At 43.7% G+C, this 13,717-nt stretch overlaps 1 protein-coding gene and 1 long non-coding RNA gene across 2 annotated transcripts in view; one reads left to right on the top strand and one right to left on the bottom strand.

Moving 5' to 3' along the window:
• The window catches only part of UTP20 (UTP20 small subunit processome component), a 95,669-nt gene extending 83,597 nt beyond the window's left edge, over window positions 1-12,072 (bottom strand). The window contains exons 1-7 of the mRNA XM_072655707.1: window positions 11,885-12,072; window positions 10,075-10,155; window positions 6,373-6,439; window positions 6,116-6,248; window positions 4,631-4,819; window positions 3,540-3,621; window positions 1,700-1,837 (exon numbers count right to left, since the gene is read on the bottom strand). Of these exons, the coding sequence (XP_072511808.1) occupies window positions 1,700-1,837; window positions 3,540-3,621; window positions 4,631-4,819; window positions 6,116-6,248; window positions 6,373-6,439; window positions 10,075-10,155; window positions 11,885-11,929 (735 nt within the window). The 5' untranslated portion in view covers window positions 11,930-12,072. The remainder of the gene's footprint in view (window positions 1-1,699; window positions 1,838-3,539; window positions 3,622-4,630; window positions 4,820-6,115; window positions 6,249-6,372; window positions 6,440-10,074; window positions 10,156-11,884) is intronic.
• LOC140534561 (uncharacterized) lies at window positions 11,737-13,002 on the top strand. The gene is made up of 2 exons (XR_011977364.1): window positions 11,737-11,887; window positions 12,573-13,002. It is a non-coding gene; the product is annotated as an uncharacterized lncRNA (long non-coding RNA).
• Window positions 13,003-13,717: the final 715 nt, after the last annotated feature.

Here is a 13,717-nt window from a genome sequence, read left to right as displayed (position 1 = left end):
ACAAAGCAAGATTTTAGAGGACAGATAAAGTACACTTTAGAAATCAGATGCCTGAGGTTCACCAAGTCCTAGTACTGAACAGGCTACAAGGAAAGTTCTCATGAAGAAGATGACGAACACAAAAAACCACATGTGAACTGCCCACAGAAAGGAGACTGAGAGGCAAAGTGGTGAGAGGGCCAATTGTGGATCCTGGGGAGTCAGCGAGACCTGGGTTCCAGTCCTACTCCTACCTCTGACAGACCCCTGGCTGTGTGACCTTCTCAGTGACCTCACCAAACTCTCCAATACTGTGAGTTTCAGAGAAGGTGCTGATCTGAATTGGTGCAGCTTTCTCATCAGGAGTTCCCAACACTCAAGAAATCATAGATCCAGTTCCATGAATGAACAGACAGACAGATGGATGAATAAATGAGTGAATACCAAAGAACAATTTTTGTTTGATCATAAGATTACTCATGCCACCCTTACAATTGTTCCTGCTTAGTTCTTCAGCTAAAGCACCACCTCAGAACTCAGGCCCCCTCTCTCCTACTGTCTCCAAAAGATGCCCCCAATTAGCCCCTTGAGAGACAGGCCTTTTGGGATTCTGTGATGGAGCTTGGCCCTGTGATTTCAAAGGTCAGCACAGAACTCCTCATGCCACTGACACAAATCAGCAATCTGCCTGTAATTTGTAGTCTTGGGGAACTGCATGTGGTACTTACTGACCGACCTAATGGCAGCCAGAGTCAAGATTCAAAACCAGGTCCCTCCTGACTCCAAGGCTGGCCTTCCATCCCTACACCAGATCCCTACCGATGCCATACTGACTTAGAAAACTACAAATCAACAGTACCTTTGTTCTACTGAATTGTCATTTATGATGTCAAACATTTCCCTATTGCTTTTTAATCTGGTGGGCTGCACTAGGGAGCCCAGGCCTGTAGTTGGAGGCCTCTGGACCCACTATAGAGTAGCAAGGGGGAAGGGAGGAAGAAGATGCACATTCTGCTGATCTATGCATGGCCTGTAGACTATAGTGGACCCTGGCTGCTGAGAATGGGTCTTCCGGAATCAGCACGAGGAGAACGAAGCCTGAAGGGGAGATGGGGTGGTGTCAATATCAACTAAGGCAAAGTAGACCAATAGCCAACAAATAGCTTAAAACAACACCTGAGAAGTCCTTTGGAGACAGGGCTCAGGAGGGCATTTGCTTTCCCTCCTTCCCGTTTCTCAAAATCTTCCAGTCACTCCTTCCTTAGTTCCCTCCCTTTTCAGAACTGATTTATGGATCAAGAATCATTTTTCAGTTCCCTTCCCCTAAGTCTAGCAGGGAACCAACAAATCTGGAGCAGAAATCTTTTATCAGTGCCCTCTCACCGGGGGAAAGATGGAGAATTCCAGAAGGCACATCCTCTGGGATTTGCGGCAAACAGCCAAAACAAATATTGCTTTAAAAAAAAAAGGAAAAAGGGATCCAACAGGACCAAGAGGAAGGCCAAAGGACAGAGCTGGGGAGAAGGGTCAATTCTCAGAGCAAGCGATTGAAGTGACTGCCCCAGAATGATATCAGGAATGACAGGAACAGATCCTTGAACCAGGAGATGTAATAAGCAAGCAAAAGTCCTCCAGGACACCACTCCTCTCACTGCTTCCCCCCAAATCATTCTTTACTTCCTTTCATTCCTCCATCCAACCCCTTCCCCTCCCTATTTACCTTGGAGGCACAGGAGTGGAACATATTTCTGACTCCTTTGCACATTTCAAAAAGTAACTGTCCAACACCTTCCACTTTTGTGGGATGTTTGCCAAGGTCAACAAACATTAAATTAAAGAGGCTGTCTTGATCCGAAACCTAGAGAAAAATCCCAGAAGAATGTCATTCACAGCTTTTAAAATGTCCAACTTATAGCCAATCATCTTATTTATTTTCTGTTTATTTGTAAACTGTTAACAGGTATATTTAATGCAGAGAAAAAAACATTTAAAAGTAATAAAATTTATCTCAAACTGCTATAACTAAGTATACATACCCTTATGTAAACATTGGTCTAAAGACCCATGACCTAAACATTAGCTCATCACATAAAGTAACACTCGGTGTCTCTCAAATGAAATTACACTGACTCACTCTTACAGATGGTTTACAAACTACAATAGGGAGAAATATGCCCACCATTTTACTGTTTCATTAGGAAGCACTAGTAATACAAACATTGCTAACCAGTGAATGAGTTCACACCTATCATCACCTGTCAAAGCCACTACAAATGCTCTCATCTCTTAATCAATCAGTGGGCACTGATTTAGTACCCACTAGGGCTCACGAGCTGTGCTGGGGCAAATACAACCCATGAAACCATCCCTACTTTCCGGCACTGGTGAGGCCCAGCCCAGAACTGGGCCTCAGAGTTTTCCTGTCCCTCCCATTCCCCCCATTCCCCTCTACATGCCCCTCTTCCTGAAGGGGAGGGACTCACTCTCTGCTTCTACTGGCATTCTTGGCCCTTAGCACAGAGCCTGCCACAGTAAATGCCTAATAAATGTTCACTGTCTCTACAGCCAGCTAGCTATCAAAAGCACTATATGTGACTCAAATCAAAAGCAGCCTTTCAGGAATATGCTAAAAAAAATGCTTAATAGAAACTTGGCAAAGTGTGCAGCAAAAACCCAAATGCTGTCACTGCATTAATACAAAACATGAACTGAGCCCAAGGGGAAATTCAACTGAATTCTGAGGGACAAATATTTACAAAGCATCTGTAATGCTGAGAAGACAAAATCAAAGACTCTGCTGTTCAGGCTCCTGTTCTACTGGGGCAGGGCTCTTCACCTGTGTTTCTCAACTTGTTATTTAATACTTTGACAAATGTATTTCAGTCACGGTTTCCTTGGTAGTATTATGCATTTTATTTTATGCATCTGAAAGCATGATTGTGAGAAGAAGTCCAGCAGCTTCCCCAGACTGACAACCAGAGGGGTCCAGGACCCATACAGAAATGGGACTGACATACCCCTGACGTAAAGAAGCACAACACCTACCCATACAGGTAAGGACACAAGGTGCCTGGAGGAGAAAGGAGACACATTGACCCAAGATGGACTAGAAGATGTCAAATGGCAGGGGCTATTCCGTGTTGACATCCCCACAGACTGGTCTGCTCTGATGTATACACCCCTGGGACCTGTGATCTCCTCTATGAGGGCATCCTCTCTAACAATGCCTGTTGATGGTGTATATTCTCCTCCACCTGCCTTCGGGGCTAGGGTCTTCCTCCTGTTCTTCTTACCTTGTCTAGACACAGGCTGTCCCATCACCCCTCACTCTTGCTCTGACCAGTCTGCTTCCACCTGGTCCACAGCAGCTGTTTCTGCTAAGTCAGTCCCTACCCATACATGATGCGTTGCAGCCTGTCCATGCCTATACAGAGCTGAACTGAATTCAGAGCAGGGACAGATTACAGAAACTGCTTCTGCTCCTCAAAGGCGACTCTCCTCTATTCTGTTCTATGAATAAGCAATTTCATAGACACTTTTAAAAAAAATACAGGGCTTACCTTTCTCATCAAAAACGTAAAGCTTTCTGCTGCAAAATTCCTTATATGTAGTTTATGGTGAGCCAGGAGAGTACTGTATAAACTGGAAGGGAAGTGGGAGAGATCTGATAACCAACAAGTCATTCCTTAACAGTGACCTAACAAGTAGAGGCCCCCAAGGAAGGGGCCACCAGAAATACACATGTTTAGTCCCAAGAGCAAAGTGAGAAAACCAAGGGCACAGAAAGTCAGTGTTACAGAATATCAGGAAGGCTTCATTAAGGAATCTTTTGAATGCCTGCCCAGCTATGCCCAAGTCAGGAGGCAAGGCATGCCGGAAGCTCTCTGCTACGTGCCCTCTGGGCACGTGGGCCTGCTAAGGATTCTGGGTCCATTCAGTCTACTGTCCCTGATTGGAGGTGGACACAACCTGAGCTTGGTAAGGTCAGAATACTGAGTGCTCCAAGTCCCCGAGCTGGAATCCACACTGGAATGTGGGCAGTGAGGAGAGGTAGGCAGCAGCATGGCCCCCAAGGCACAGACCTGTCCATCAATGGTCCAGAAGTGAGCTTGGTGGGGTGAATATCTTGGAGCAGAGGCTCTAATTGTCATCCCTTTTTTCAAGGACTAAGGAAACAAGCAGGGGATTATGACTGATCCCGTCCTCTGTTTTGGGAGAAAGCTGTGTGTACTACATCTTTGTGTATAACTCTATCTCTGCTTTGGAGTACATCCTTTTAATAAAAGCTGATTCTTGGTTAAATGAAACTGGGGTGCTAATCAGTAGCAGTTAACACTAGGGATAACACAGAGGTATGGAGGTTCAAGCCAACAGCACTGGGAAGTGACTCCCCCAGTCTCTCAGGGCAAACAAGGAGGGGAAAAGAGAGGCTTGCTTAGGGGCTCAATCTGTGAGACTGAGAAATTGTAATGAGGATCCTCAGAGTTTACAGGGCTACTTAAAAGAATTGACTGTTTTTATTACTTTATAGCAAACTGTGCTTTTACATGTTAAAAGGGGAAAGAGGGGTTGGACAGTTAATTAAAGGAGGTAATTGGGGATAAGGGTAAAAAGGTAGCCTGGGGGAACACAAGACAAAAGAGAAAGTTACCTGTATATACTTGGCATGTCCTTGACCATAAGTCTCCATAAGTACTTGTAAAGATAAGACAGGGAAGTAAAAGCCCACTCCAACAACTCAGTGTCCTGGGTCTCTAGAATTGCTGTTATGGCCAGGAAAAAATCTTTAAAATTTGGATAGAAGTCAGTCTGAAGATCCCGAGCCAACTGAACAACCAGGCTGCATTGGAAATAACAAAAAGGCATTTGTGATGTCAGAAGACTAAGACTCCAAAATCTGCCAGTATCTGGAGCATCAGCAGTAGGGTGAGAAGGGATGTGGGATGGGCCTCATGGTCAGAAAGACCTAGGTCAAATGCCCCTGACACATCCTGCTCCCGTGACCCCTGGCATGTCTAACCTCTCAGGGCCCTACAAAACTAAAACTATAAATTGCAGAGATGGTAGAGGCAAATCTGACCTCATTTCCTTATTTCCATGAAATTGCAAGTCTGATCCCTCCTTGTGGTCCAGAAAAACAAACTTAAGGGGGGGGAAGACAATGCCAGCCAGTTCACAGAATATGAGAATGACTTTCAAATATCAAAGCACTTACAAATTAGTGCTTAATCAGACATTTAAAAGATTCTTTCTATTCTTAGAGCCCAGCAAAGAAATAAACAATCATCAGACAAGGGCTACTTTCTCTATCAACATAAAGAGAAATATTATTAATCCAGTAACTTTATCATACAGTACTAGGGGGAAGCGGAGGGATTTTTAAAGCTCTCTCCACACACACACCCTCTCATATTTTGAAGATATATATGCACCTTTTATATATCATAAGATGCTACATATAGCATACTAAATTACAAATAAAATACATGTACACCACTGTTGTAAAGTCAATGCTATGTGTATGTGTGCATTTAAAAAAATAAAAACTTTTCTAATCAAAACACAAGCATTATTAATGATAGTACAAAAGCAACATTCCAAGGATGAACCAACAAAGATTTATACCTTACGACAAGCCTTTCCAAACTGCAAATTCCTTTTCTGTTAATTTTTAAAACACAAGCACCTGGTTGCTCAGGAAAATACATATGCATACACACATAGCTATTTTACATAATTATAAAATACAATATAATATAATTGTAATATATTCAGCACCACAGTATGTCAATGTTTCATATAAATGACATCTATTTTAATATTCAAATAGCACATGTTAAAGCACAGGTTCTTGTTTCTGACTCATAAACCACTGATAATTCTATCACACTTCAAGGATCTGTAGGTCAGAGGATCACAGAGGGCCTTACAAAGAACACTTGCTGATTTTTACACCCTTCCAGCTTGTAGTACCTACTAGTACTAGCTGTCCATTAGCACAGCATTTGAGAACCCAGAGTCAGCTTGAGGATGCCTACTTCATACAATAGGCCTTCCCTCATGGTCCAGTGGGACAACCTCTTTCCTGAAAGGGCAGTCACACTATGGGGCCTTAACCAAAGAGCCTGCAACTTACTCCAAAAGTGGCTGATAGGCCAGGCTGTGCTTGATCTGCAGGTGAGTCTTCAAGCTCAGGGCAATCTCACCCTGATGGTAAACCAGCTGATTGAATGACTGACATTTGCCAACAACTTCTTTGTAAAATTTTCCTAAAAAGGGGTAGAGGGGAAAGAATTACTCTCATTATTATATAGTAATACAGAAGTTTATCTGTTAACAGAGAAAATATCCAATACCACCACTGATGAATCTGTTAGTAAACTCTGAACATACCAAAATGCTCTGTGAGGTTCAATTCTCTCCATTTCTGTAGACCTTCATAAAAGTAGGTTTCTACCTCCTATAAAACCAAAACACTGCATTGGTTAACAAGTCAAGTGAAAACCCTCTGACAAAAACACAAGTACAGATAATGACATAACAAAGGCAATCCTCCAAGTATGAACTGAAAGGGATTTACACCTTAGGCAAGTCTTTCTAAACTGCAAAATCCTTTTTTGTTTATTTTTAAAATACAAAACTGGCTGTTCAGAAAAACTTTAAAGCAGCTAAGGGTTACTATTATCTTTGTACTGAGAGTTAATTCATGATACTTTAGTCAGTATAATTTAATTTTAATAAAAATTCCCTAGTCAACCTCTTTCTATTTACTGGTTCTTTCCTTACTGCTTTCAAATATGCCCAAAGCTGGCCCACCCCTGGAAAACCCTCACTAGACTCTTCCATTCCCTCAAGGGATCATCCTCTATTTTTCTTCCCTTTCTCAGCCATCTTCTCTCATTCATTCCTAACCCATCCCTCCACTGAAACTGCTCTATCCAAAGTAACTAATGATTTCTTAATTGCCCAATCTGATGGTTTGTTCTCAGTCCTCATCCGTCTCTCTCTCTCTCTCTGACCTCTTTGGCTCCTACAGGTTTAACTAACATCCCTATGCAAACTACATAGAGAGTTATGGGACTTCCCCACCACCTCCAGGAGAGTCCAGGTGCCTCCCCAAAAATGGAATCCCTGAAAAATCAGAATAGATCAAACACAAGTCAATGATTCCCTGAGACAGCAAGAAATATCAGAATAAAATCAAGAAACTGAAAAAAATTATTCAAAAATCATGTCAAAAACAACTAGCCTGGAAAGCAGAGTAAGAGAGAAATCATTAAATCCCTAAAAACCATGTGCAAAAAGCAAAACAAAAAAACAACCAAAACCAGACACCGTATTTCAAGGAATCATAAATGAAAACTGTCCAGATCTATTAGAACCAGAAGGCAAGAAAGATAGAAGGAAGTCATTCATCACTTCCGGAAAAGAAGCTCCATAAAGTATCACAGCCAAAATTCAAGCTCCCAAGTCAAAGAAAACCCTACAAACATCCAGAGAGACGAGACGCTGACCAGGTATCATAGAATTAATGAGGGTCACATCTGATCTAGTAGCTTCTACTAAAAATGAGTTCAGAATACAATATTCCAAAAAGGAAAAGATACAGGCTTTTAAACAAGAATAAATTACCCTGAAAGACAGAATATAATCAAATGGGGCAAGGAATAGACCTTTAATGGAACAGAGGACTTGGAAACATTCCTGATTAAAAGCTCAGTAGGACTCTGAAATACAAACTCAAGGGTCAAGAGAAACCCACAAGGGTAAATCCATGCAAGTAATTAGGAGCAACTGGCTGATGATACAGTGCTAACATTCTAACAAGAAAGAACCAGTATCCCATCAAATATCCCTGCAAGGGGCCTAAGGGAGGGCCTGGGTTGGTGCAATTCTAAGAGTCTGAAGATGGGGACAGAAAGAAGGTTTGTAAAAGGTGTAGGATGAAGGTGAGACTTGTCATGTCTCCTAGGAGAGATGAGGAGATGGGGCTGTGGAGTGGAGCAACTGGATGAACCCCACTCTTTATCTGAAGAGGACACAGTGCTGTGTAGAAAACACGTCAAATTGGAAGGTGAAACGGGGGGGTGGGGGTGGACAATGAGAGGGGAGACTGGAGGCAACAGCCACAAGCAAAAGAGCTCTGCTGATCTGAAGGGAGGTCAAGAGGAGCTAACGACAAAGCAAAGAACTAGAATCGAAGGGGATAACCAACTGGAGGCTGGCTGCATGAATTGTGGAGTGTGTTGTGATGACAAGGACTGCAGAAATGCGTGCCTAGTACGAACTGACAGAGCGAAGTGAACAGCACCAGGAGAACAACTTGCACAGGGACAATAACATTGTAAGAACAAACTCTGAGTGTCTTGAGAATGAGGAGGACCAATGATGAGGCCTGTTAGCCGCCTCTTGGCCGTAGTGAGGGACATACAAGGGGCAGCATACAATCTGTGGATATGGTCACTGTGTGGACACGTTCTGCCCGAGTATGATTGTGGTTCAGTATTTGGTTTCTCACACACACGCTTTTTTTTCTATTTAGGAGGGAAGGACAGTAATGTCAAAGTAGGGGAGCACTGTAACATTTAAAAATGCAGAGTTCACTGTAAAGACTTACAGGAACTGATGCAAAGTGAAGTGAACAGAACCAGGAGAATGTTGTACAGTCACAGCAAACTCTGTGAGATGAAGAACTGTAAATGATTTAGCTCTCCTTAGCAACACAAAGATCCGAAATTATCCCAAAGGACTCAAGAAGAAGCCTACTGTCCAATCCCAGAGAAAGAAAGAACTGATGTTGTCTGAATGTGGACTGAAACATACTGATTTTTACTTTCTTTCCATTCTTCTTTTGTTGTTGTTCGAGTTTTCTTGTACAAAATGACTAATATGGAAAGTTTTACATGACTGCATGTATATAACCTATATCAGGTTCAATTTTTTTAAAAAAATACATATTAAATTTAGCATAGTAGCAACAAAATGCCCTGTTGTCATGTTGTGAACTTTTTCATTTTATCTTTCAAATGTTTTAATGATAGAATTTTTTTGTATTATTACAGCTGTTCACTCTCTTCTTTTCTCCTTTCCTTCCTCCTCCAAAACAGCCTCCTTTCTTGTAACAAATAGATATAATTAAGCATACTTCAGCTGTGTCCAAAGATGGGTCTCATTATGCATTACCAGTCCATCCTCCCTACCAAGAGGCAGGAAGTACAACTGCTATCTATCAGCCCTGGGCAGTCTTAATTGGACACAATATACAATATCCTTTCTTGTTCTTTGTACATTGAAAATGTTAATACTTATAGATAACTGCTAAATTTGTAACCAAAACAGGGAAATATTTTTTCAAAAAGACCACTGGTAAGAGAGAATCCATAACCCCATTGTGGCATCAGTACATTCTATTTCAGAACAGAACTCTAGTCCAGTCTGGGGTCAAGCTGGGGAGGGCATTTCTAGTAGGCTGGCATTAAAACTCAGTAAACAGCTTCTCTAGGGAGCAGTAGAAGGAAGGAACACGAGACCAGAAACCAGAGGTAGCAGTTAGGTAGGATTTGGGGGAATTTAGGTGTGAGGCATCAAGTTGATGAGATTTTTCCTCCTTGCCTTAAACTTCCCCCTGTAGAAAGAAGGAATTACCACACTAGAAATTATTCCTCAGCCTAGTATAGTAGATAGAGAGAGTGAGCAAGTCCTGAATTCAAACCCTGCCTCGGGCACTGCTGGCTGTGTGACCCAGGGCAAGAACTTTTCAAAGGCTCAGGAAATTAAGTCTCAAATTTATAGAAGAGTTGTAGCAGATCTGCATCATCAAAGGGTGTTCCCACAAGGAGTTCCCCACAACAGATAAAACCATGTTAAGTTTCCACCCAAAAAAAAAAAAAGTTGGGAGAGCTGGAAGGAACCTGAGTAGGTCAAATACTACGCAAGGTCTGAAACATGGCATAAAACATCAATTATAATGACCACCTTGCATTACACTTGATCAAAATACAATCAACCTGAAAACTCTTCCAGATACACCAACAGTGATCCATTTTTAAATGTATTTTAAATAACGAAAAGATGTGTTATAGATGACATTCTTACCTCATCATAACTGGCAGTCCTATCAATCCGATGGATGATATCAATATTAACATTCCCGAGACGTTCAGCAAAGGTAAGAAACTGAAAATGGAAAACATACAGGATGATTACAGACACATCAAACCATTACGAAGCACCTGACACTGGTTTGGGGTGCTAGGATTATATGCATGGACTTGGCTTCATGAATTTTACTTGTCTGAAAATCCCTTCCCTTAAGGAAAGTGCTATGGTCTGGTGGACAGAGCAAGTGACATGGATTTAGGAAGTCCCAAGTTCAAACCCATTTCGGACAATTCCTAGCTGGGTGACCCTTAATCTCTTTCAATCTCAGTTTCCTCAACTGTAAAATGGGGTTAGCACCTACCTCACAAGTTTGCTGAGAACAAAATATTTGTAAAGAGCTTTGCAAACCTTAAAAGCCCTATATAAACACTAGGTATTCTAATGAATAATAATCACAAAAACTCATACCTCCCAAGACTGAGGATAAAGTGACATATTTGTAAAGTACTTTGTAAACCTTAAGGCACTTGATGAGGAGGAGGAAGATGAAAATAGTACCTACCTCCCAAGACTTGGAGAAAAAAATGAGATATTTTGTGTCAAGTAGTTTGCAAACTCTGTCTATATAAATGCTGTTATTATTAAGTAATCATAAGAGCAGCTACTTCCCAAGATGGTGGAGTAAAATGAGACAATATTTGTAAAGTACTTTGCAAACTTTAAAAGTGCTATATAAATACTATCATTAAATAACTATAAAATGCCTACCTCCCCAGATTGTGAAGATAAAACGAGGTAATATTTGTAAAGCACTCTGTAGACCTCTATATAAATGTTGTCATTATTAAATAATTATTATTAAATATTATTATTAAATAGCTGTAAGAATAGCTCCATCCCAAGATTGCGAGGATAAAATGAAATACTACTGTAAAGCACTAAAGTTCCTCCTCCCAAAGCTATGGGGGTAAAACGAAATTTTTTGCAAAGCACCCTGCTATATAAATGCTGTTATTAAGTAACCCTAAGAGCTCCTCCTCCCACGGCTATGGAGGGTAAAATGAGGTATTTGCAAAGCACTTTGCAGACCTGAAAGTGACATATACATGCTATTATTATTAAATAACCCTAAGAGCTCCTCCTCCCAGGGCTCTGGGGGGGTAAAATGAGGTATTTGCAAAGCACTTTGCAGACCTGAATGCGCTACACAGTTGACATTATTATTAAGTAACCGTAAGAGCTCCTCCATCCGATTTCTACAAAGCGCTTTGCAGAGCTGAACGCGCTACAGACGCCAGCTGCTCGTTTCTGCCCTCACCTGTACGGATGGCGGCACCCCCACCCCGCCCCGCCCCTCCGGAGGGGCACCCAAGAGAAGCGCAAGGGAAGGGGATGGCAAGCTTGGCGTCTGCGGGAAGCGGGCTTCCCGGGGCCCCAGCCCGAGGCTCGGCCCCGCTGCCCGGAGGGTCTGCCCCGCCGGATTGGGCGCTCCCAGGCCGGAGGGAGGATGCCAAGGTGGAGGGGAAGACCCTTGAGAGCAAGAGCTTGGGGGCCGATCAGTTAGAGAGACCCTGCGGAAGGGCAGGCCCCGCCCCTCGGCCGGCGGGCTGTGTGGGCCCGTCGTTTTACAGAGGGGAAACTGAGGCTGGGCAAAGCGCCGCGCTTAGGGGCCGCAGCACGTAGGCCCGAGCTGCTCCGACCTCCCCCTCCATCCCCAGAGGAGGAATCCGAGGCCCTGCACCTCGCCCCGTTCCCCGGCCGGGCCTGGTTCCCGCCCCCGGGCCGGTCAAGGCCCCGCGCTCACCCGGTACGTATTCTCCGTCTTGTGGGAAAAGGGTTTGGGCTTCATGGCTGCGAGCGCCGGGCGGGTCGGCGGGCTCAGGAGCCGAGCTGCGGAGAGAGGGGCGGGGGCAGCGACCGAGACCCTAGCGCTGCGGGGGGGCCCTCGCTCACGTGCGCGCCGCGGCTCTGGACGCCGCCATGACCGCGCGAGAGAGGGGCGGGGCCGCGAGAGGAACGTCACGTGGGCGGGCGGAAGCGCGCCGGCGGGGCGGGGCCGCTTTCCCCGAGAGGGGCGGAGCCGGGAGGGAGGAGGAGGGAGGAGGAGGGAGGAGGAGGGAGAACAGGACTCGGCCTGTTAGCTCGTGCACGATTTGCTCGTGGTAGACCTAACGCTGCAGGGGACCTTCGAGGCATCTAGTGCCACCCCATCCTTTTGCAGATGGGGAAACTGAGGCATGGGGAGGTGAAAAGACCTAAACTCATGGACCTAGAGCTAGCGCTGCAGGAAACTTCTGAGGGCCTCTAGGCAACCCCCTCGTTTTACAGATGGGGAAACTGAGGCACAGAGTGCAGAAGCGATGCCCAGTGGCTCCCCAGTAGCAGAGCTACGATCGGACCTGGTTCCCCTGGCCTCAGCTCCGCAGCTCCGTGCTCCAAACCACAATGTCCTCTTTTACTCACTTTCTATGTCAAATGTGAACGTTTCCTAGCCTTCTTCAGAATGCCCTCCCTCGGACCCTCTGCACACACCTCAAGGTCTCCTTTGCAACAGGAAAAACACCAGAGCTTCCTAGAAACCTCGAAGGACTATGGGATTATCACAAACAAGTGATCCAGCCCAAAGCCGGGACATCATCTTCTGTGGAGTTCCTTGTTAGGAGGGCTGCATTACATATTATAGAAGCTATGCTTATACTAGGTTCATGATATGTGGGCACATCTGTAGTTCTCTTGTATCAGAACGAAAGCCAAACATTCTCTCCATGTCCTTGCCACCAGTTGCTTTGTGATCCTTATAGAAAATAATTATAGTGATAACTTGAGTTATTTTGGAACTACCGCTCTGTTTTCCCATTTTCACTAAGTGAATCTCAGTTTCCTCCTCTGTACAATAAAGAGATAATGGTCTCTAAAGTCCTATCCAGCTCTGAATCTATGTTCCTTTGCATTCTATGGGGCGAGAGAGTACATTCTAAGCCTGGGAGACTGCCCAGTTCAAAAGCAAGGAGGCAGGAAATGATGTACATGAGGCAGAAAGTAGAGCAATTGTATAGTATTCAAGAGGGTGATAGCATAAAACCCAATATTGAAAAGCTTCAACTGCCAGATCAATCCATCAGTAAACATTTATAAAGCACTGGTTTATCTGCCAGGCACCGAGAATTCAACAACAAATCCTAGTGTCTGAGTTCTCATCAGTTTGGATGCCCGCTCCAGTTATGCAAATCACAACCCTAAACTTGCCTCCCCATCCCATCTGACATTTTTCCATCCTCCTTCTACATCCCGAGGGGACCACTCCCTTGCTTTCTCTTGACATCCTAAGATGACAGTAGGACAAAAATATTACCCCCTGCAATTTGCCCCCGTGTGCTTCCTTATTAATTTCCTTTACTCCATTTCCTTTTTGACATTTTGTATTTGTTCCATGTGCTTGTGTGATACTTATTTTCAATTCTGTAGAGACTACTGTGTTCTAGCCTTGTAGCAATAGAAGTAGAAGGTTGCTTTATTGTTGCTATTTGGCTACATCCCCTGTTTTTGTTTTTGTTTTTTAAGATAAGCCTTTACACTTTTGCGATTTCCCTGTAAAAATTGTTCATAACTTCCATGTTAATAAAATTGTGACATGTTC

Source organism: Notamacropus eugenii, chromosome 3 (genome assembly GCF_028372415.1).
Source record: "Notamacropus eugenii isolate mMacEug1 chromosome 3, mMacEug1.pri_v2, whole genome shotgun sequence".
In the NCBI taxonomy this organism is placed as follows: Eukaryota; Metazoa; Chordata; class Mammalia; order Diprotodontia; family Macropodidae; genus Notamacropus; species Notamacropus eugenii.
The sequence above is the reverse complement of the archived record's forward strand: the minus strand, read 5'-3'. Positions and strand labels throughout refer to the sequence as shown.